Genomic DNA, 24,998 nt, shown 5'->3' on the forward strand with positions numbered 1-24,998 from the left:
AGGCCACCACCTCCTACCAGTCCTCGTCATCCAGGACTAGTCCGTCAGCTTCCCAATATTCCCGTGTCTTTTCAAGGGGATCGTCTGTGTTGTTTATTAGCTTTTTGTAGGTCAGGGAATTGCTTTGTCTGGGAGATAGCCGTCAAGTAGCCTGTCTTCCAGTGGAGAGTACTCAGGGGGGTGGCTTTGGTGCATGACGTACCTGGAAGTGTCTGAAATACTCAGTGTCAGCCAGCTCGTGTTCACGCTTGAGCGTGTCAAACGACACCACCTCACCCTTAACCCAAAGGTCTCCGATCTTAGAGATCCCAATGAGATCCCATTTGTCAAACCCCTTTGTTCTCCCCAAGTTGCCCAGCTGTTCCGAGTCCCTTAGGGGAGTGGCCAACGTAAGTTTATGGTCCCACCCCAAGCTCCGATTCGCTACGTGCCAGACACAAACTGAGGGATTAGTTTGTCCTGTTAGGGGGTATCGCCGGGGTCTGGAGTAAATTGCCCTGTTGTAATTTCCGCCTGGGAGCAGCCATTTGTCCATTCTATATCCGGGATTGTCCCCGCCTCGATAGGGGCAATGATTTAAGGCTGCCAGCTGGGCGGCCCAGTAGTACTTTTTAATATCCAGCAGTCCAATCCCCCCATCATACCAGCTGAGTGTATGCTATTCGAGGTCGGCCATCCCACAGCAGTTCCCTTTGCAAGCCCTCAAACTCCTTGAAGTATCTCGCCGGGACTAGGTCCAGAAAGTTCTGTAGGGCGTAGAGGAAGTGTGGGAGTACCATCATCTTAAAAAGTGCCACCCGTCCTAGCAAAGAAAGGGACAGCACCTTCCAGCTTGAAACATCTTGCTTCAGTCTCTGCAAGGGAGGAAGGAGGTTGCGTTCATAGCAGAGTTTGGGGTCTGAGGTGATGTATATACCCAGGTATTGGAATCCCGCCTTTGCAACTTGTATCGGACAGCCCCGGGGGGGGGGGAAGGAGGGGCTCCATGCAAAACGTACAGTAGGGACTTGCTCCAGTTAATGGTGTACCCTGAATTCCTCAGAAAATTCATAAAGATCTCAAGTACTATGTGGAGCGACGTCCTAGGGGAGGCGAGATATAGCAGGATGTCATCCGCATACAGGAATATACGGTCCTCCCAGCCCTCTTATCATTGGATCCCTATGGATCCATGCCTCTAATGGCTCCAGCGAGAGGGCAAAGAGCAAGGATGACAGCGGACAGCCCTGGCGAGTCCCGCGGCCCAACTCAAATATTTCCGATTTCTTATTGTTGACCACTACTTGTGCCAATGGAGCTGAATAGTTTTGTGCTACAATGGTCCCTAGGGAGGTAGGGATAGGAAGTAACAAATGAATACAGACCCAATCAGTGCTGTATTGGTTAACTTATCCAGCCGGACAGAGTTTCAATATTTAATTTATCAGCAAGTTTTTTTTAGATCTAAACAAACACAAATACTGAAAAGTGGGACACAAGCCTGCATCCTACTACACAAACATACAAACATAAAATAGGGAGAACATTTAAGCGAGGCTCAGGCAACGCTTACGGTTTGTTTTGACAAGTAGTATGAATTTTAAGAAACAAATCGCAAGTAACCGATAACTGTTTTTTGTTCAGACTAGCTTGTGTTCTCTCGAGGCTGTATACCGATGATATACACCCCCCCTAATTTTCTCCTTATGTCTTCTTCCTCCCTTCTCTTGACCTATGTCTAATTTACAGTTATCTTAGGCACTCATATACAGGCATGCTAATATAATGTCCTGAAGATGATCCACATATTGCTCACTTGGATCGAAACGCCGTTGACACCTTAAAACGCCTCATGCACTAAATGTGATGTCATTATTAACTGTGTAGAGACGTTACTTGCGATTTGTTTCTTAAAATTCATACTACTTGTCAAAACAAACTGTAAGCGTTGCCTGAGTCTCGCTTAAATGTTCTCCCTATTTTATGTTTGTGTAGTAGGATGCAGGCTTGTGTCCCACTTTTCAGTATTTGTGTTTGTTTATATCCCAAAAACTTGCTGATAAATTAAATATTGAACCTCTGTCCGGCTGGATAAGTTAACCAATACAGCACTGACTAGGTCTGTATTCATTTGTTACTTCCTATCCCTACCTCCCTAGGGACCATTGTAGCACAAAATAATTGCTTCCCGAGGTACCTGGCTGACTTTACTTGGGTCCCCTTGTTGTTTGAAAAAATGGATATGAATAGAGCAGCCTCACCCATCCAATGAAGCCGGGTCCAAAGCCGATCTTAGCCAGGACTGCAAAGAGGCATGGCCATTCAATGGTCTCAAACGCCATTGTGGCATCCAGCGCCACCACCACCGCGTCTTCCTGTGTCGTATCAAGTCTGCCCATCACGCCATGAAGCCTTCGCAGGTTTAGTGCTGTGTTACGATGGGGCATGAAGCCCGACTGGTCGGGATGCACCAATTTGGTTATGACCTGTACTAGGCAGTTCGCCAACAGCTTTGCCAATATTTTGGGTTCTGCATTTAATAGAGAGATGGGTCTATAGGAAGAACACCTATCCCTAGGTTTACCTTCTTTATGTATAGTGACCAATGTTGCGACCCTCTGGTCCTGTGGGAGTTGGCCGAGTTCCATACTCTCTTCAAACATGGCCCGTAGGCGCGGGGCTATGGCGTCTGGTTTAAGTTTATAGAGCTCTATGGGCAGGCTGTTAGGTCCCAGGGCCCTACCAGGGCGGAGGAGCCTTATTGCTTGTGCTATTTCGTCATTAGTGAGGGCACTATCAAGCATGCGTCGTTCCTCATCAGAAAGAGTGGGCAGGCTAATATCCGACAGAGGACACGTGAGACTTCTTCTGGCAGATCTGTACTACTTTGGTATACCCCTCTATAGTGGTCCGCAAATTTATTGGCTATAAGTTGTGGGTCTGTTATTATCCCTTCCGAGTCACTCATCAACTCAGGCACCAGCCTACTCGCCCTCTCCTTCCTGTCCAATCAGTCTATTAGTTTTCCGGCCTTATCTCCCTGATCATAAAGTCTACCCTCTGTCTCCCTCCCTAGAGCATTGGCCATGCCTGTAGCGATAGATTTGTATTCCTCTTCCTTGAGGTTGAGGGTGTGGAGAGCGTTATGGGCATAATTTCCGTCCATCTGCCCCTCCCTCCTCCCCCCCCCCCCCCGAAACGAAGGATGTCTTCTTCTAAGCTGGCTAGGTTCTTCGATTTTTCTTTACGTCCCGGCTATTGACGACAGTGCCTGTCCCCTCCTTACCGCTTTGAACGCCTCCAGAGCATTTGGGCCGACTCTATCGTCCCTCGTTCTCCTGGAAGTAGTGATCCAGGGCCTGCAGGAGTGCCTCTCTGACCGTGGGGTTTTGGTGGTAACATGGGTTAATAGGTGCAATGCTTCCTGCCCATTTTTCCCCTAGTGCTAGTTGGGCTCACACCAGAGAGTGGTCCGAAATCCCTCTAGCCATGTGCCTGATTTCGCAAATGTGAGCTATTTGAGATGCGGGCACCAGTAGGTAATCTATCTGGGAAAAGCTGTTGTGGGCACCCTAGTGGAATGTGTATTGTTTACTATCCGGGTGGTATGTCCTCTAAACGTCCGCGAGACCAATGGCGTCCCAAAAATTAGGAAGCCATCTATGTGCAGGACCAATGTCCCGGGGGGACATCGATCCAGGGGAGCCAATGCCACCGAATTAAAGTCTCCTCCCACCAGTATGTGTCCATCTGGGAATGAGTGTTGAGTTTCAATGGGGGAGCCCACAAGAAACTACCCGACCTGGGTCAATAATGCAGTACGATATATAGATGGTCGTAGTAGCAATTACTTAGAACAAACAACCATAGTTAGAAAAGCGCAATCCACACGGTGTGATTATTAGCTACCTTAATCACGTTTAATACTATCATTCAATCGGGTATTTAGAATGCGATTCGAATTCAAAGCATTTCATATTTTGGCAACACAGTTGCTCCAGTATGTTGCGATACAAAAATACAGTGCTCTTAGTGATTGGGAAAGGAGGAGAATGGGTAGGAAGTGGTGGATGATTGAGAGGAGGACAAGGAAAGGGTGTCGTGACATATATATAATGATGGACCGTGCTGCACAGCAGTATAATGGCAGTCCGCCGTGGGGCCCACTGCGATGCCACCACACCCTGCCCCAGGCACCGTGAGCACACAGCCTCGTCCAGCACTCAGTGCGACCACATCCAGGCCGAGCGGCATGAAAACCAGCGGAGGGCGGGCCCCAGACAGGATCGCTCTCACCCCCCTGGCTTCAGTTGTAGCTGTCTCTATGGTCTCATCTTTCCAGCGGGGCAGTCTCTTTGCGGAGTCCACCACAGGTCCGCTCAAAGTTACGGGTCGCGATCTCGGCCCTGCGCACACCCGGTCATCCACACGGGCCACGGAGCCTCACCTGAGACCCCGGCTTCAAGGCCGATTAAGGCCGCAGCTGTCAGCCCCCGTTTCACCCTGTTCCGAGTCCGGATGCTGCGATTTTGTGCTCTGTGGTGCCCTGCGGTGTTCCAATGCACTACACACCCCGGGGGGGTGGTCGGATTGTTGTGTCGGATTGAGGAAGGGAGCTGTGAGTTCAGGAGCCCCTCTAACTCGCAGCCATCATGCTCCGCAGCGTAGCCACGCCCCTCCCTCCTCTCTTCTTGAATTCACAAGAAATTAAAGACCTGGCTTTTCTATTAACCAATCCATCATAGGCAGGGCTAGGCACACACACACACACACACACACACACACACACACACACACACACACACACACCTGCTCCACGCCAGGTTACCCTCGTGTGTGATAGTGCGCTTTACAAATAGACATAACATGTTGACTTGAAACGAAAGCGCTAAGGAATTGATGTCTGTATACTGGATGTGGGAGGACTTTGCCACCACTGACGCTTCTAATACTCCTGCTGAGAAGCATGTCCGCAGATAATCAGAACAGATGGGTAGTGCCTGATCTCCTAAGCAGCCATGTCTACTCGTGTCACCTCATTGGCTGCCACACAGGCTACCCTCTACTGCCATCACTCACATTTTATGCCAAAAGGTAGAATTATTACTGCACGAAGGAAGAGAGCTGTATTGCACACCATGTTTATATGTCAGCCTTCATCACCTGTACACTGTTATATGTTAAATCCCAACCTTTTCCCTCTTTTACATCCGTGCTTTGTGGAAAAACTGATAGTCATGTGCTGTGCATTTTTACGAAGATGGTTGACTTTTGTATGCCTGACCAATGAAAAATAAAGATTGTGCCACATTTTTTTTTAAAACACTTTTTATTGGCATTTATAAAACAGGACATACAATAGCACATCTGGTAATGCGATTGATATAGGCCTACAACCAGGAGAAAGATTGTGCCACATATTTATATCTATTATTGTAGATACACAAACAGAAAAAAAAAATGTGACTACATGCTAAGCTGTGCTGTTTTGTTTCTGGCATGCTTAATGCCACTTCCAAGTTATTGTTGATGTGGGCTATGTAAGGAAAACATATTTTGTTAATGTGATAATTACACATAGGAACAATGTCAAGTGAGAGCAGACACAAACACATAATGAAATTAAAAACATACAAATAGCAGCTGACAGACTTACAAATGGCCACACAGATCACTGTTACCAATAAAAATCCAACCCTCTCAATATTTCATTACAGGTGCACAAGTTTAAAAAGGGATCAACCACCCAATCCCCTATTCGGAGACAACGAAAGGTTGACTCCCACCTACAAATGTTACAATAAGACTCTGCACTCTTATTGGTCACTTACATTGGAAAGTAGGCAAATCCAACAGGAAAATTCCAAGTTATTTGTGTAATAATGAAGTCCTTCTAATTGTAGACAAAACAGAATACAAGATGGTCCGATGTTGGTATGTGACAGTTCCTTTATTTATAGCTAATTTGTACTAAAACTTGCCTGTGGCCTGTAGACTTATCATTTTCCATATCCAACGCGTTTCGTTTGATCAGAACTTCTTCAGGGCTCTTAACAGTCCATGTTCTCTCTGTCCATATTTATGGGAGTGATCTGGTTCAGTGTTCACTGTGTGTGCATAATGGTCATTATTCAACCTCTTATGTCTCAACGCCCTATCGGAGGAGAATAAGAAATAATTAATGACCTTGGAATTTGGAATAACGTAGATTTTCTCCTGTTCAAAGGTGCTCACACTGAAATTTCACACTGTTTTCTGACAAAGATTTCCTGCTAGGTGTTAACTGCGCCCAACTTGGAGTTCCTATTTGTGGACAAACTCCAGTGTGCGCCCAGAATGGGAATAGTTGGAAGGAGGGCCATCGTGTTTTGTTGCAGTGCTCTTGAAACTTTTCCAGGATTTCAAGAATTCTGTCATCTGTAGCTCATTTGTTGGCTCCATGAAGTCAGAGCTGCTAGTGAGTGCATGCTTCAGTGGGATTGGTCTATCACATGGAGGAGAATATGGGAAAAATAGATGTTGTGGTTCAGATCACCCATACAATGTTGTGAAGTCCTCCAAGATGCCAGAAGTACTTATGGAGGACAGTGAGAGAGATGTAGTAGGCAAGGTAAGTGGTGCTGTGGAACTAGTGAGTGATTAACAACAGAACCCTGAATTGTTCACACTAGGGTTACATTTTAATTTGAGAGACAGATGAACAAATAGCTATTTTGGTTCAAAACGGTGTTCTTGGAGGCAGAGGCTCTTATGTCGATCCGAAGGATGTGATCATAACACGTAAAGAGAATAGTATTTGAATTCTGCTTATAGTTTCAATAAAGGTGTTACAATTATTCTAAATCTTTTAATCCTTAAGAGTTTTACAATCAAGATGGCTCTGAAGTCAACAAGGGATTTGGCGGACTCAGAGGCAGAGGAGTGAAGAAGCAAGACCCACCTATTGAGCGAGACCTCTATCTATCCTTGGAAGACTTGTTTTACGGTTGCACGAAAAAGATAAAAATCTCTCGCAGGGTAAGGAGCCCTATATGGTTGGTAAGACAGCACAACACCTGTGTATGCCAATGCACAATGGGGCACAGGACACTGATTCACATGCAGACACTTGTGAATTGTCCTTCTGAATTCGAGGAAAGACCTACCTTGAGTACCAGGGAAGTGAAAGATAAGGATGTCATTTATACACAACCCTGTGAAACTTTAACACTGCACTGATAAAAGTGCCATTTATTTTTATGATCATTTAATAAATGTTCTAAATGAATTTAATAATAAGGTAATGGAGGGATAAGATGGACATAATTGGTATAAAACATGATGTGGACTTTAGTAGTCCAGCTACTTGATTCCCAGAGTTACAATGGAACTGCGACCACAAAACAGGGATATTTTGGGTGTACATGATGTGAGATGTGCATAACTCAAGTGACAAGGAAATGTCTAACCATTAATAAAAACACTGTCTGTCCTTGTGATTAAGGCCGCAAATTGGGACTGACTCACCAGAAGTTTTGTCTTCTGTAAACCAAATGATGTTTATTGTGAATCTGTAAAGCATTGTGAGCAAAGAGTAACAGATGTGGTCAAATTTCAGGTGATGAACGAGGACAGACACACATCTGGCATCCGAGACAAAATCTTATCCATCGATGTCCACCCTGGTTGGAAGCAAGGAACCAGAATTACTTTCCCACAAGAAGGGGACCAGGTAAAGTCTTATGAGGCCAGCATAGGTATTGCTGCTATCACAGATCCATCATTTTGGGGAGAGGATGTGTCCTTACGGCTAGAGTGGTCGACCTCATCGCTGGGGAACCGGGTTTGAGTCTCGGTAGGGATGCTCAACATCCTGTGATTCTGGGCAAATCATGTAATCTCCCAGTGTCTAACAAAAAATGAATGTGTCCATCTGTAATGCAACTGGTGCTCAGGTAAAGTGCTCTGATACCTTTGGGTCAAGTTTGCGCTATATAAAACTCTGGAGAAAAAATAAAAAATAAAATTTAAAGTAATACTGAGAAATGATGGGCAGTGCAATTAACAATGCACATTACAGGTCTTTATGTGGCATTTCAGTGCTAGCACTAGTTTTAGACATTTAGGGGCCGATTCCGATCCGGGTCGGAAAGCACTCTGACCGAGTCGGATCCGGAGTGTTTTCCCACCGAGCCGGACCCCTACAGTCTGACCGAGCGAGTACGATGCGCACGTATGCTGTCTGACTCGGTTCGGTCGGACTCCGACCGAAGTCAATGGGAGCCAGTTGTACGACACGTACATGCGCTCCCATTGACTGAATGGGTACATCTCGAACAAGTGCGCCCCCTACAGTAGGTACGCGTTCGGTGCCATCCGCACCGTACATGCCTGTGTTGGGGAGACCCATAGGTCTACCCCTGTGTGCAAGTCGTACAGCTGCGGGTGTCGGGGGAGGACCGACGCGGACCCCCGAAGTCTGACTCCGGGAGCTTTTGCGAGCCGGACACTCTGGCTCGCACAGGCTGTCCAACGCCTTTATCGTACTGGCTCGGTTGTGAATCGCATCCATTGCACGCCACGGTTAGCTTACGACCGAGACGTACGGAGCGGTTCAGACCCGGAAAGGACTCGGACGGTGAATTTCATGTAGCTCGCATCGTATTGGCTCGCTCGTACAGCTGTACGAGTCGGCCGGAAAACTCGCATACGGCTCGTAGTTTTTCTGGCCAGATCGCATTCGGTGCCCTTCCGACCCGGATCGGAATCGGCCCCAAAATGTGGGATTGGTGATCTCCAAAATGGTTTTAGTGAGATAATCAAATTTGTGAGTAAACACAGTGCTTATTATTTTTTTTATTCAAAAGTTTTTATTGACATTTTTAAGTAGGTAAGACTGTGATCGATTCTCATGGTATGAAAATGCTGCTTTCCCACTACTGAGAATCCACAACCTTGATGTACCATTACAAAGATGCCAGTACATTGAAATTGCCTCTACACGGGGCGAAGTGCATAAAAGGCCAAAACTAGGGAGGATTTTCAGTTTTAGGATTAGCGTGAGTAGTTTTAGATTTATGGTAAGGGTCAGGGTTTGGATTAGATCTAGGATTAATCTAGCTCAGTGGTCTTCAAAATTCTTAATGGCATGCCCCTCCCCCCAGTGAGAAAAAATAATCTGAGCCTTCCAATGTTTAAATATGTGTAAACATATTTAAATATTGCCGTTAAGTTCTGTTATCTGTTCTATAAATGCAATCAAATACATGATTGCCATACTTCCTATTCTGGTCAGCCAGGTTTTACTAAAGGGTAAACCTATCCACAGTGTAATTATCAGGAATATGGGGGAGGTTTGAGGAATATTTGGAGTCTCACCCCTTTGACACCTCCTCCCAGCCAGGATATGAATGTTAGTGATGGCCCATCACAGAGTAGCTTACTGCACACACTTGTTTTCACTTAAAGCAAAGCGCTGTTATCAGCATGATGCTGCTCTTCGCCACTGCCTGGCACCTCCCCAAGGATCAAGTAAGGCTCCCCCTGGGGGGCCTGCCCCCCAGTTTGAAGACCTTAGATCTAGCTGTTAGGGCTTTCGGTAGGGTTTAGGTTTAGAGTTTGAAATAGGTATAGGCTAAGCTTCAGTTTTAGGGTTATATGTCGGTTAGTACTTAATTTGTTCTCTGTAGCGTCCTTCTCAGTAGAGGTACTTTTGAAGTAATGGTAACTTGATGTAGCTGCATGTAGTGGCCTAATGCCATGAAGCAGGTTCTTACAACACATTACACTGCATGGTTGTCATATCATAGATACAAATGTTACATTACAACTGCAAGAGTTTAGATCGGTAAATGGGAAATGAAAACAAATGTAAAAGGTGGTAGAAAAAGCTTGGTAAGTGAGGTTCATTCCTGCAGAGGAATTAAGAGCAGTAATTATTACTGACCAATCTTGTCACACCGACGCATCTTGGTGGTAGACAGCCAAGTTCCAGACCATTCTAAGGCCAGGACTTACATAGCTAATATGGAGAGGTTGTCAGGGACAAGGTTGGAGGAGGGATTGTGGCATATAGCCTGAAAGAGTAAGAACTGGATGGGACTGAAGACTAGAGTAGACTGAAGAGGAACTGGTTAGCTCTGAGGGCTGGATTGGACTGGGATCCCAAGACTGGACAAGAACTAGGTAATGTATGCAGTGGCAAACCTAGAGAGAAGAAATATACACACTCTAAGATCTCATACAAAAGTGAACAGCATAAACAGTATGAAGGAACAAAACAGAACATTGATAGACATAGACTAACTATCTCACTGATAGTTTGTGTGATCCTCAGAAAATACGGTAACAGGGAGAGTCGGAAATGGATTTAACAAACAAAACAGGGACAGAACAAGAGTAAAAAATACAGACCGGTGTATATGCAGGAATGGATTCGAAGAAACAGGAAACTGACTGAGCAAGAGCAAAAGAAAACAAAGAGTAAACCACGTCTAACTAAACGCAAGAGTCTTGGGTGGCCATCTTACACCAAGTCATCAGGGAAAGAATGATTATTATATGAGCTCTGGATGGAATGGAGGAATAGCCAGGAGTGTACCAAGGATCAGGGGTTTTACAAGAGGGTTTGAAAACCAAGGGTTGAGCACAGTCACTACCGATAGTAATTAAGAATTGAATGAAAATGTGGTAAAAATTTAAAGACAGGACAGAACCAATGACAAGGAGGCAGAGGAGATGGGGCAAGGGAGGACAAATAAGTGGAATGTAAATCCTAACAAAAAGGGAGAGTTAGAGCCAGTCAGATGGAGAAAAAGGTGGGCCCCAGAAGAGAGAGATAAGGAGAAGGTTAGGAACAGTTCCTCACTGATAGGAATTGGAAGCGAGGAGATGGGATAAGGCAAGGAAGCAGGGTAGAAGATGAGGTATGCAGGGGAGAGGCATTGCTCAAAGGAGGCAGAAAATCATTAAAATGGATTCAAGACTAGGGACAAAAGTGGAGAGTCCATGGGGAGAAAGATGGAAGGTGAAGCCATTAGGCAGCAGTTACAGGCACATGGTAGGAAGGAGTGCATTCAGGCCATCTCCAGGCCACTGTAAATGTAGGTGAGGGTCCTTATGGCCATAAATAATGAGGGAGAAGTGTGTGTATGAGATGTTTGATACGCTTCTACCTCTCCCCAAGGATCTCCTTAAGCCAGTTATTATTGGAAATGCACCTGACACTTGTTTTCACATTGTTCACATTGCTCAAGAAGGTGGTCGATCCACAGAGAATCAGTCCCAAGCTTTATAACTCCGCATTCAATATAGTTTGTGTCCCAGCCACTGCAATGATCATCAATGATTTTTTTCTACAAATCTGAATTCTTTGTTTAATGTGATTGCCCCTTTACTCCATTTTCTAACATTTATGCTTTGTGATAATGATTCAAAACAATGTTAATACATCTAAAATGTTTGCAGGATACGTCTGTAATTCTTGTAGTAAGGTGCTGTTTTTAATTGAATTGGTGAATCTGCAGCATTCTCTTTTTGACTCTCTGAGCAAAGAGTAAAGATTTAACACTGGACTGTCCAGACAGTGGTGTAGAGGAGGAACATCCAACAAATGTAAACTTTTCAACCACAGCACCAGCTTTTTCCCCCCATTGATGCTTCTGCTGGCATTACAGGAAGCTCTTTGGAGGAATGGGAAAGCACACTCTCACAGCAGTTCCATCATGCCTTTGTGGCATGGTGGAATTGTCCTCCACAAATGTGGGTATAGAAAAAGTACCCCCCAAAGCGTCCGTAGTTTTTCAAAATCCCCAATTGCAGTGACCTTGATCTGTTTGTACCTTTTTACACAGCACATCAGGGACACCATGTGTGTCTTCATACATAACCATTTTGATTGTCACTGCAAGTTTGCATGGCGGTGGCACCAATAACAAATGTCGAGGAATTACATTTCTAAAATTTTGTGACTCTTACAGTACCATTTTTGGCAGTTGTGACTGCCAGATATCAGAAATGTTGTCATCCTCAAAATAAGGAGACACAGGTAGAGATGACCTGACAAAACTCCTGCCTTTTTTGTTCCATTACTGTCAGCCTCCGAATCGGGTCCATGGCAATAAAGTTGAGTAGAATTTCCTGGAAAGAGGAAATAGTGGGACTTTGGCCCAGATGTTAAGGTCCACACTTTCCACTTTAGAAAAGCATGCTGGGAAGCATACATACAGTTTAGCCAAAATCTTAACAAGAAGCATTGTACGTTTTAATGGTAAAATGTTACATAGATATGTCTGTATTAGCAATAGAAATTTGAGTAGAACCTTCCTTCAGAGAGTACTTTCTTTGTCATCATTTCCAGGGGCCAAACATTATCCCGGCCGACATCATCTTCATTGTAAAAGAAAAGCCACATCCAAGGTTCACGCGACAAGGGAACGACCTGGTGTGCACAACCTGCATTCCCTTGGGAAAGGTAGGAACCTATATTTATTTCACTCCAGATTGACTGGTGCTTTTGATAACATGGTGACCCTCCATGAAATACTCAACAAGGAAGACATCCTGTTTCCTGGTCCAAGTCATCGCCTGCTCTTAAATCTGGTCCCCTTTCATATATGGAAGATCCCATTATCTTTCTTAGCTGTGCTCATTCCCTTGGCTTACAAGAGGAGCTTCTTTTTTCTGATCTTATTATATTTAAAGCCCCCTTCATTTTGTTTTGTTCAGCTGTGTAAGTTGTGCCCATACTTCGCTTGTTCGAGCTCACTAATGGGCCTTCATCTTCTCTGTATGGGCGGAAGCGGGCTAATTTCGAGGCATTTTCTGAAAGGTAAAATTATTCTAGCAATCCTTAGCTTCTCCAAGTCCGAAGCACACTCTGAGGAAATTGTAAGAACTCATTAGTGTCACATATATTTTATGACCATTAATGTTCATCAGTATCCAACACCTCTCCTAGTTTTGGGCATTCTTCTCCCCTCAGCAGGGGAAATTTCTTATAGCCCGATTTAATAAACAAAATAACTTGAAATGAACAACTCTCATTTCTCCATTATGACTTATTACTTTACATATACATTTTAAATTGTAGATGGATAACAGTGAATAACGGGGATATTTTTCACCGAGGGGTTCTGAGTGACATCAAATAGACAGCGAGAGTGACGTGTGAGTTGCCTATGATATCATTCAGAACCCCGAGGTTATGGCCTCCAAACTCATCTACCCCTGTTTTCAACTGCTATGTAGGGCAAAAGGTAATAGGGGAGCCAAACTTAACATGACCTCTCATCCCTGACCCAAATGTGAAAACAAAATACTTTAACTGCAATCTTTAACTAGCCCCCATCACCTTCCTGGCTTTCCTTCCCTCCTCTGCAGCTGTGCTTTCTGCTTTCAGTCAAAGCAGACAAGCAGGGCTGCCCTGACAGTCTCTCAGAGAGCCCTGCTAAGAAAAGGGGAGACAGATCCTGTATTCCAATGGAACTAGGGTATATAAGCCATTAATACAACAGATGTTCCAAAGGCAATTATTTAAGAACTAACAAATAAGCAGGGGAGCCAATTATAAAAGATCCTGCTGCCACAGTAACAATTATGAAAAATGATTACATTTTAATGATTGGGTTACTCCTATTCATCAGATGACAATTCCAAACAATGGTGAGGTGCTACATGTGCAGTGCAAGTGAAAATAAGTGACAAAAACATTTGTGCAAGAATATTTACAGTGCGCATAACACAAAGTTGTCTCAACCAACAGGACAGCATTTGGATATGAAGGAACAGCAAATTCCATCAAATCAAATATTTTTCTCAAAAATGTCTTACGTCCCATGGTCAATAAGTAGTTAAGACATCAGTCGATGTTTCGACCCCAAAAGGAATGATTTAACAGGGTCTTCCTCAGGACAGATGTAGCACGCTGGCCAAACATGAAGTTATGTCTCACAAATGAGACCATCAATGGGGAAATAAGGTTGCTGAAGGCATTTATAAGGAGAAACTTCCTCATAATTCAGGAGGACTCTGTAGGAAGTGTTCAACGCCACCATCTGGCACACAGGCCGACGAGCTGTGTCCTTTTAGTATAGGAAAGTGCAAAGTCAATTACTTGCACACTTCTCAGAGTCATCTTGATTTATGAGGAGGTTCCTCTTTCTATATGCCTTCAGCAACCTTATTTCCCCTTTGATGGTCTCATTTGTGAGACATACTTTCATGGTTGGCCAGGCTGCTACATCTATCCTGAGGATGACCCTGTAAAATCTTTCTTTTTGGGGTCGAAAAGTCGGCTGATATGTCTTAACCTTTTATTTGTTGATGAAAGACATTTTTGAGAAAGATCATGGATTTGCTGGAATTTGCTGTTCCTCCATACCTAAATTTTGTCCTGTTGGTTGAGACAACTTTGTGTTATAGTAGCCAGGGCAGCTGACTTCGGAGCACAGGATTCACAGTTCGAATCCGGCAGCAGCTCAGCTCAGCACCATGCGACTCCACTTAATTTCCACGACGGCCCCCAGCGCCTTGAGACCTGTAAGGATGAGAAGTTCGCGCTTTACAAATACGAATTTACATTTATTTACTTTACATTTGTTATTTGTACTGTATATATTCTTGCACACAATTTTTGTCACTTATTTTCACTTGTACTGCACCATCACATGTAACATCTCACCATTGTTTGGAATTGTTATTTGAAGAATATGAGTAATCCAATCATTAAATTCAACATTTCTTCATATTTGTTATTGTGACAACAGGACTTTTTGTAATTAGTTTCCCTGTTATTCATTAAGTTTATCTTAAATAATTGGCTTTGTAACATCTGTTGTATAATTGTCCCAGAGAGCCCTGTCAGAATAGCCTAGAAGGCCTTTTTGACATAGTAACTGAAACGTGTTTTGCTGTCAACTGTTGCTGCGTTATCGGATTTAGAATCTGGTATAAGCATTTGAGGCTTCCTATGGAAGTCATGCATAACAATAGCATAACAATGTTGCTGATTCTTTAACTCTTCTGTGAATGGTGTGGGGCAACCCCAAAATGTGCCAATCCAGTACACGAAAACAATTTAGGATAGATCAATGTTGATGGTGTTGTTATTTTAAGAGTGTTTAACCCATACTTGGATTTAACAATCTGATGCATTTTGTGGTTGCAGGCTTTAATAGGCTGTACTGTGGATATTGAAACTCTAGATGAACGGCTGCTCAATATTCCCATCAACGACATTGTTCAGTAAGTAGTAATTATTAAAACTCACAAAAACGAGTGAACTACACATCGTTCACTCTATAAACTGCTCTATGCAAGCATAACAAACAATTAATGTATACATTCAGTGTATGTAGTGCTGCGTTTAGTAGTGCGTGTCAGAGCCCAAAATACTGGAAAAGTCAGGACTTGCAGACAGTCTAGGAGGTGTGCGACCAGAAAAATTGCCAGTTTGTAGGTACAGTTCTTATGTATGCTCTTCTTGCTTATGTATGTCAATGAGCCATTTGTGCTTCTCTCATTATGGCCAGTCATCTCTCTTTTGTACTCTCCGGGTTGGTAGAGTTGTGCTTTTGAAAAGGGCTATGTTCATGATGGCCATCCCTGGCAGTGGGCGTGGCTCCTGTCGAGCACTCGACTCTACGTCCAGCGCCGTCTTATGTATCGCTCATTTGGTTCCAGAGGCCTCATGAACCCCGGTGTACTGTAGATTTTTCTAGAAAGGCTAATAGAATGTAAATCCCGTTGGTCAGTAGACAGAATGACAGGCAATGTCCTTGCACCCACTAGGCCAGTCTTGATGAGGTGGAGTTTGAAGCCCACCTGTAAGCAGTGGCACGGGCTCAAACACAAGAGACTCTGCGGAGTTCAAGTATGACCTGCAGTGAGGTCTAAGGAGGCTATTCAGTTTCATCTCAGCATTATAGAGATGAATATAATCTCTTAGCTCCGATGTTGTTGTCCTCGCTGCATTTTGTACTAAATCAAGTAAAAAGACACTTTGGGGATATTTGCAACAAAATGTCAGAGCCCGGTCTTAAGCCAAAATAGGCAACGCCGTGCTCCGACATTTTTAAAACGCATGGATGCACCATATTTACAAAAATACGGCACTACCCAGAGTTTCCCCTAGCGCTGGCGCTAATAAAGCTGCCTAGCGCCAGCACAGGCACCCTTGCGCCATGTTGCAAGGGTGCTTGCGCTGCAGGGGCACTTCTTTATGTGCAGGAAGGGACACCTTACTGCATAGAAACAATCTTAAAAGGCGGTTTGCTCTTTCTATGTGTGCTGCTGAATGCAGCACACATGAAAAGAGCAAAAAAACGAGGACAAAATAATAATTTCTCCTGGTATTGCCAGTCTGAGACCAGGTATTCCATGGTCTTAGTTTGTGGTGCTGCCCCAGCCTTGTAAATAGGGGGCAGCGTAAAAAAGCAATGGGTGTTGCAGCAAAACGCCCACTGCAACACCCATTGCCCTCCCCTTTCATGCTAAGTGAAGCGTGAAAAGGGGTCTTATTTACAAGCCAGCGTTAAGCTCCGTTAAGTGGCTTAATGCAGCTTTGTAAATAAGGAGAAGGGGATATTGCCACTAGAACGTATCTAAAAGTGATGTTCTGGTGGCAATATCCCCTTGTAAATATGCCCCCTTGTCGGCTCATCTATGCCTGATGTTCACAAACCTAAGGGCGAAGCCTAAGGTAGAATTCAACCTTTGTCAACATCCATCTGGGGTTGTCAAGAATATAGATGTGTTCTGGCTGAGCTTGTTGCACTGTGGCCCACCTGATCGGGAGGTGAATTAGTAGATGACACATTGAGGCATATTCACAAGCCCCTATCGCCACAGGAACGTCACATTTTTGTGACGTTCCCGTGGCGATAGGGTCAGCGCCCTATTCTCAAGGCAGCGTTAACCTACTTAACGTGGCTTAACGCTGACTTGAGAATAGGGCCCCTTTCACGCTAAACATGTGTACCACCGCAACACCCATTGAGTTTGACGCTATCGTCTATTATCACGGGTGGCGATAATAGGAGGTAGCGCAAAAATTTAGACCTAGAAAAATCAGGTCTTAAGGTGGCTAAACGAGGAGAAAACCTTTATTTCTCCTCGTTTTTGCTTTTCCCATGTGTGCTGCATGTAGCAGCACACATGGAAAAAGCAAACTGGCATTTTCGGTTTGTTAATGCACAGGAAGGGACACCTTCCTGTGCATTAACAAATCTCCCTGCTCACAGACACCCTTGCGCTCTGGTGCAAGGGTGCCCGTTTTGGTGATAAATCGTGAGATTTATCGCAGTCGATGTGGGTAACGCCAGTCTGCACCACATTCTTGTGAATAGGGTGCATACTGGCGTTTCCGAAGTGGCAGTGAGAGGTGTTAAGCCAAGGAGGCTAACGCCTCTCACCGCCACTTCATTGCGACTATCCCCCATTGTATCTTCAGCAGACGGGGGACTCAAAAAGGGGAACTCTTCTCTGTCGACAAATCTCCAAGCCACATTATGCTCATTATATGCCTTGGGTGCAAAGGGGTCTGAGATTTGAAAGTGATACAATCCATCTTCTATCTTATTATTACTATAAAAAATAAGAAAGTGGGGTTATCTACATATTAATATAATAAAATCTCAGGGTCCTATTCCTAGAGGAAATTTTACATGTGTGGATTGATAATGACGACATTTATTTTTACACTTTTAAGTTACTTTACTGCTTGTAGCTATTCACCATTTGAGTAAAGCTACTCAAGACTTTGTCTCCAACCCTTGAAACAAGGGGAGTGAAACAAGAAGGTGCATTAGGATGGCGGCGTGACTACAGTTCGCCCGCCACCCTAGCGGTGCTGGAACTGGCCGCCAGTGGTGCGGCAGTCCCGCACTGCCAATTAGGATGCGACCGCCACCGTGGTGGTCGCATCCCGCATATACAACATTGTAGCAGGCGGTGCTGTGAGCAGCACCTGCCACAATGTAGTAAATGCATGTTGTGCATTGACATGCACAATGTGACAGGACCTCGCGGTGCCTGCCACCTTGTGTATGCCAATGTAGGGGGGTACAATGGGTACCCCCGAAGTGCAGCCCTCCACCCCCCACAGACCCGGGGGCCCACAACAGGCCCCCAAAGTAATTCCTGCATACCTTTCCATGGCGGAGTGTCCGCCATGGAAAGGCATTAAACCGCCAACATCATAATATGTATGGCGGTGCCTGCAAGGCACTGCCACCATATTGCAGGCCTTTTGTGGCCTTTTGTGGAGAGGTGTGGCTCACTGGTTAGAGGCGGCAGACCCGTAAGCAGAAAATCGGCCAGGGACCAGGGTTCAATTCCCGACGCGGCAGGGTCGTGGACCAGGGTCAAAACGGACTCGATAATTCTCGCCTCGGTACCTACTCTAACCAGGAACACACTCGGCAACTCTGGGCATTAACCCCTTCCATGCTCATGACGGAACGGTTCCGTCATGAGCCACGGTTGAGCTGTGCTCATGACGGAACCGTTCCGTCATGAGCCCGCCCGCGCTCGAACCCTTCAGCACCGCGGCGGAATTCGCCCAGCGCTGAAGGGGTTAAGCTTGCCTCATCTCTACAACGGCCCCCCACAGATGCCGGGGATGCCTGGTTTCACCTTGGAGATACCCAGAAAGGGACCATCTCACAGGGATAGCCAGGACGGGTTCCCCAGCGGTCTACAGCGCCGGGACGCCCCGTTGCTGGGGCAGCTGTGCGCTTTACAAGTCTACAACATTTACATTTACATTTTCTGCCCGGTAGGCAATTGTGACGATTGCCTACCGGTGGAAAAGTGGCGGATGGTCTTTCTGTCCTCCGCTGTACCCCCGCCATGCTAATGTGGCGGGGGGTAAAAGGCCGTCCTGCGGGGTGTTTTGGCGGGCGGATCGTCACCGCCGGTCGGGCGGTGGTGATCCGCCCGCCATGCTAATGGGCCCCAAGGTGTGTATACTAGTAGTAACTTTACAAGTGCAAATTTACTACTGGTATCTTTCACACATCGGCAGAAATTTCTGCCACTGTGTGACAATCACTCTATGGTAAAGTATAGGGAAATTTGAAAAAGTTTATTAAAACTTTAAAAATTAGTAAAATATTTATTTGTTACAAATTAATATATATTCATTTCATATATTTAATTTAAGCATATAACAAAATCTTTAAATATGCTACAGCACTATTACCTTAATATTTAATTAAACAGTTAATTAAATATAAATATATATTATATTGACTAGTTTTAAAAGGTTTTATTATATAAAGTTAATTATTTGTTTCATATAAAAAATCATAAAAAGGTATACATAGAAGTCATTTAGATGAATATACGTATTAAAAAAATAAAGTTCAATTATTTTTTTCATTTAAAAAGGTTTCAAAAAGATATTATAATAGGGACAATGTGCGTGGGTGAAATAGACATCTCTCTCTTATTGTGTAAGTGACTTTGCAAATGCTGTATAGCATACATAGAGAAATCCCAACTAAACATATTAAAGGGACATGGGATTCGAGAGAATTGAGAAGTACATAACAATTAAAATAGAAGAAAGAAGTGTTTGTCTGTACAGAAAGTCTTAAACATAAATCTCTAGGTATTTACTCTATATTTTAATAAAAGCTAGTTTGTCATTTGACAAACTACAGGTTGCCCTTTTAAATGATGCCTGTGGGTTTAAGTTGTTCAACCAGTCTTCTGTTTTCAGCTTGACATAACTTTTTCAATTCTTCAACACAATGAGCTTAACCGTAACAAAGCTTTTTGCAATCCACAGAGCAATTTCTTCATTTTTATAGAGAATAAATCATGTACAATTAACAGCTCCAACATTAATGCGGCAGGCCACGGTCTACTTCTATAACAGCTATGGGTGTTCCCACATAATGTTTAGGGTGAGCAAACTCAAATTCTGAATCGCAAAAATCATCCCAGATGAAGGCAATTGATCTTCATACTGTGACATGAAGTACATCCAAAGATGGAATGGGTTCTGGTGAAATAGTGACTGTTAGCATGAGGGTTGCAGTAAATCTTAAAGGAGGCGATCTGTCAAAAAGAAGGACACAGTGGGAAACAGCAAGCTTGGCAGTTCCAGGACTTGAGTCCAGTGATGCTGCCCAATAAAGGCCCTTTCTGTCCTACAAAAGTGACTGCATTCTAAAGAGTTTCAGAGCTGTGATCAGCTTTTCCACTTAGGGGCCGATTCCGATGTCGGGGACCTGAGTCCGTCCGACATTGGTCAGGAACCGTGACCGACCGACCCACTGCCATCGGTCACGGGCCTGCAAGTACGATGGTCGCAATCGTATCCCACACAATGGGAGCATGCATTCCGGGCGGAATACATGCCCGCATTGTGCAATGGAGGGGTGCAGTCCATCCCTGCACCCTGTGGCCGGCAAGCCAGGGTGTCTGCCACCAGGTGCAGGGATCTACACAGGGCACCATAGGTGCCCCCAGGCTGCCATTCGGCGACCTCGCACCCATAGGTACCCTTCTGGGGGCCCCCAAAGAGAGTTTCCGACTGCCTTTTCATGCCGGAAAGACCGGCACGAAAAGGCAGTGAGAAACTTCCATCGTTCTCCCTCGGTCGTAAGGAGGCGGCCGGGGGAGTACTGAAGGATTTTCAGACGGCAGACGGGCTCTCCGAGCCTGTCGTCAGCCGTCTGGAAATCCGAGTTGGATTCCTTTCCGACCAAGCCCATCGGAATGGCTCGGTTGGAAAGGAATCCGGCCGGCACATTCCGATGCGGACGGAAGGGCTCTGAACGTCATTCAGAGCCCTTCCGACAGGAATCGGCCCCTAAGTTGAATATTGTCCACCAGGACTAGAAAGAATTTTTTTTCGAAGAGGAGGCGGGTTGGACTTTCAGAGAGGGTCTGAACAGGATGAAGCTCAAAACATGTTCTTATTACCTGCCATTGCAGTGGTTTTCGGAGTACAACTTGGGAAAATGGTCTTTATTCTCCTGGGCCTGGCTGTGGGTCCTCTTGGGAGAGAGGGGGGCTGGTATTTGTGTTTTGTGGCGCATTAGTCAGGCTGGAAATCTTGTAAGGTGTGGTTTCTTGTTTCTTGCTTCGCTTTCCCCTGTTGGTATGCCAGGACTAAACAGTTTTTCTATTTTTTATATACCGTATTGTTTCCTTACTGTCTAGAGAAATGTATAATTATTTATGTATGTTCTGTATTTAGCATTTGTGGCACGTCATCAGGCTGCGGTTTCATTACTTCATATTCTCCTGTCAATTTTATTTGTGATTTATACCATTAAAAGCTGTATATCATAATAACATTTAAGCTCCACGTACGCAAACATATATTCCTAGCGCTGGCACCACAATTCAATGGTAATACATGCACTTTGGGAGAAAATGAAACATGCAGGTCCCACTTAATGATTTACCTACAATAATATTTTCCTTCACTGGTGCTGCCCATCACCTTCCTATTTTGCTGTATAATTTCAGCTCAGAATCCACCTTCTCCCGTAAGCAAATAAAAATGTCAACAAATAGGAGTTTTTTCGGCAGACAGCTTTAGTGAACAGACTGTGTGACTTCTTCAGGATAAACATTTCCTCTCCAATCATCAATTTAGTAGCACTCAAAATCTGTGCCATTCATAGTGTGAAAGCCTCTGACACTTTTCAGTTTTTTGATCCCCCCACCCCAGTTTTCTGGAATATGCTTACAAGTACAAAATATTTTGCTTTTTGGTCACAATCGCTTCCACTTCTCCATTCAAAATTATGAGCAGGGATGAGGGATCAGCTCGACCGTGGATGCACAACAGGATTCATTCTGATGAAAAAGGTGTCCTGTTGAAAAGATTTGAAGTTTTTGAGATGGAAAAAAGGCTGGTGCCCTGTTGGCTTGGAAGGCTAGAGCTGACCAAGCAAGGAACAACATTAAAGAACTAATAATTAATGTTGAAGGGGAAACATCAGCTAGCTTTAATGATATGCAAGCCTGTCTCCTCTCCTCTCTCTTTTTTCTGACCTCTATAAAGAAGATTTGTTACCTTCTTCAAGTTCAATCCAAGCATGGTTGAGGGATACACGGTTACCCTCTTTGTCAGAGGAAAGCAGGAACAGGCTAGAGGCTCCTATCACACATGAAGAAATAATAGAGCAAATAAAGAAGTCTAAAAACAAAAAGGCAGCTGGTCCAGATTCACTTCCAAGTGAAGTGTATAAGCACCTGGCAGAAGAGCTGACCCCCCAATTAAGTACCATCTTCAACTCAGTCGATAGCTCTAAGGGTAGGGTTCCTGAGTCCTGGAAACAGGCAACAATTGTTTTGATTCTGAAGCCTGGCAAAGATCCTTTAAAAGGAGACTTGTATCGTCCAATCTCCCTGCTAAATGCTGACTATAAGATCTTTATGGGTATATTAGCAGGGAGATTGGCCAAGGTAATCTCAGAGTTGATCCATGTAGACCAGAAGGGTTTCGTTGCTGGACGGCACATTCAGGAGCAGACACAGTTGTTAATCGGGAACATTGATTTGGCCACGCAGAGATCAGATCCTCTGGCTATAGTTGCTGTAGATGCCGCCAAGGCATTCGATAGAGTTTGTTGGATGTACCTCTGGGAAGTAATGGCGAAGGCGGGTTTTGGACCTATTTTTATTCAAACGTTAAAAAATTGTTATTATGGTGCCTCTGCCAAAATTCTCCTAAATGGAATATTGACATCAAGCTTTTCCATACAAAGGGGTACTAGGCAGGGATGTCCAATGTCGCCTCTATTGTTTAACATCTATATAGAGCCGTTAGCACAAGCTCTAAGGTTAGATGATTCAATCCGACCCTTTAGGTCAGAACAATACAGTTGTAAGCTAGCTCTATATGCAGACAATCTAATTATATATACTAGTGACCCTGAAGGAGCTGTCCCTCGGGTGGAAGCGCTTCTGTCTAATTTTGGGGACTTGTCTGGTTATCTGATCAATAGGTCTAAGACAGAAGTAATGTGCTGGAATTTAGATCAATGGTCTGGCAAAGTTAGTACTGAATTCAGATATTTAGGGATCTACATTATTAAGAATCTGGAAATGATCCCACAGATAAATTTGAATAGAGTAACCAAAGAAATAGATCGCCTCTTTAGCCGATGGAGGAACCTCCCCTTGACCATTTTTGGAAAAATTAATTTGGTGAAAATGATTATCTTGCCTAAACTCTCTTATCTATTTTCTACCATCCCCCTTGTTTTTCCTAATAATTGTATTAGTAAAATACAGAGTAAAATCGGGAGTTTTGTATGGGGAGACAAGGGGGCTCGGCTGACATGGAAGAAGTTGAGACGAAGGCTTGTTAAGGGGGGGGTTGGCCCTCCCAGATATCAGTCTATATGCGATAGCTATCCAGTTTAAAGGTATTCGGATGTTATGTGTGAAACCCGAGAAGTCAGCGTGGGGTAGGCTGCTGGGAGAAATGGTTAGAGCTGAAGGAGGGGGTGGGGGCCAGTCTTTTCTATATAAGTTTGGCGCCCCTAGGTTCTTCAAGCGAGCTCGTCTGAAGGTGCTAAGGGTAGCCTTAGAGCTATGGCATAAGATCAGACTTAAGTGGGGTATTGGATACTACTCTGACTGTGCCCCAATTTGGGATTCCCCTGGAACTCCGGAATGCCTTAAAGACACATTAGCGCTACCTATTAAAAGGGCGGGTATTAACACCTGGTCCGAGCTGGCAGACTCCGAGGGGATTCACCCCTGGGAATACTTCCAAGCTAGAATAGGGGCTGGATTCTCTAGGTTTAAATTCTTGCAGCTGAAGTCTTGGGTCAATGCAGAAAAAGGGGAATTTAGAGGAAACCGAGATATAGAAAGCTTGTGTCAATCTATCAATCCATTGAAGAAAGAGATCTCAATATGGTACAAACTGTTAATTGATGATGATGATCAGAAGATATCCTCTTCTGAGATGGTTTGGTCTGGAACATCTCTGGGTCCATCTATAGGTTCTTTGTTTGAGCCATCTTTGAAGATTTTATACAAGCAAGTTAAACCTGCTTGTTTGAAGTAGAACCACTTTTTTGTTATTAATAGGCTGTACTATACCCCGGCAAAGATTGCTAAATTCGCCCCATCCCCCCCTCCTAAATGTTTCAGATGCTTATTACCCTTGGCAGACGATTTACATGTTTTCTTTGAATGTCCGGTTTTGAAGAACTTCTGGAAAGAGGTTGGAGATTCACTTCAAGATATTTTTAAGATCAACATTAGCATTAATTTGTCATTCGTGTTCTTTGGAGACGATGGGCTAATAAGCCATATAGTCACTCCACTACAGAGAGGCCTCTTGCTATACTTGGTTCTCTTGGCCCGGAGAGAGATCTGCAAGAAATGGAAAGACCCCCAACCACCAACAAGGGAGAACTGGCTCAGGGCCTCATTTAGTATGGCTCGTTTGGAGTACGAAAGCGCTGCAGACAAGCCATCTAATGTCTGGTATCCTCTTATTTGTTGGGGACGTAGTCTCCGGTTAATAGAATTGGTCCAATTATTACATCAAGCTACCCTAAGCTAAGGGGTTTGGTCGGAGACCAAGGTGATTGCGGAAAAGCCAGGAGGCCCTCAGAGTGTTAAAAAGGCTTTATAAGATCCGCATAGAAAAGCTTGGTAAGATGAGGACAAAAAAAAAAATTTAAAAAAAAGAGATGGAAACTGGCAATGCCTGCATAGTTTGGAATAGAGAGGTTCTTCAATTTATCACTGCTTTATACATTCTTACCCATGCTCTTAAACACCATGCACTCATCCCCATGGCCCTAAAGACAGAGGGGCTTAGTTACAAGCTCCTTGCGCCGCCGGTGTGTCACTTTTTCTCCTATAAAATGTGACGCCCGGGTGGCACATCAGGCTTGTAAATAAGCCCCAGAGTTCAGCAACACCTTGGGGCATATTTACAAGCCCCTAACGCCACCGGAGCGTCACTTTTTCTGATGCTCTGGTGGTGTTGCTCCATACCCCATATTTACCAGGTGGAATTAAGCCATTTAAAGTAGCTTAGCGCCACC

General features: G+C 44.4%; 1 protein-coding gene across 1 annotated transcript in view; it reads left to right on the forward strand.

The window, feature by feature from the left end:
• DNAJB13 (DnaJ heat shock protein family (Hsp40) member B13) overlaps window positions 1-24,998 on the forward strand; it is a 67,980-nt gene that overhangs the window by 41,422 nt on the left and 1,560 nt on the right. The window contains exons 4-7 of the mRNA XM_085623326.1: window positions 6,839-6,996; window positions 7,577-7,690; window positions 12,317-12,430; window positions 15,125-15,201. Of these exons, the coding sequence (XP_085479452.1) occupies window positions 6,839-6,996; window positions 7,577-7,690; window positions 12,317-12,430; window positions 15,125-15,201 (463 nt within the window). The remainder of the gene's footprint in view (window positions 1-6,838; window positions 6,997-7,576; window positions 7,691-12,316; window positions 12,431-15,124; window positions 15,202-24,998) is intronic.

This window comes from Triturus cristatus, chromosome 8 (assembly GCF_964204655.1).
Source record: "Triturus cristatus chromosome 8, aTriCri1.1, whole genome shotgun sequence".
NCBI classification, from domain to species: domain Eukaryota; kingdom Metazoa; phylum Chordata; class Amphibia; order Caudata; family Salamandridae; genus Triturus; species Triturus cristatus.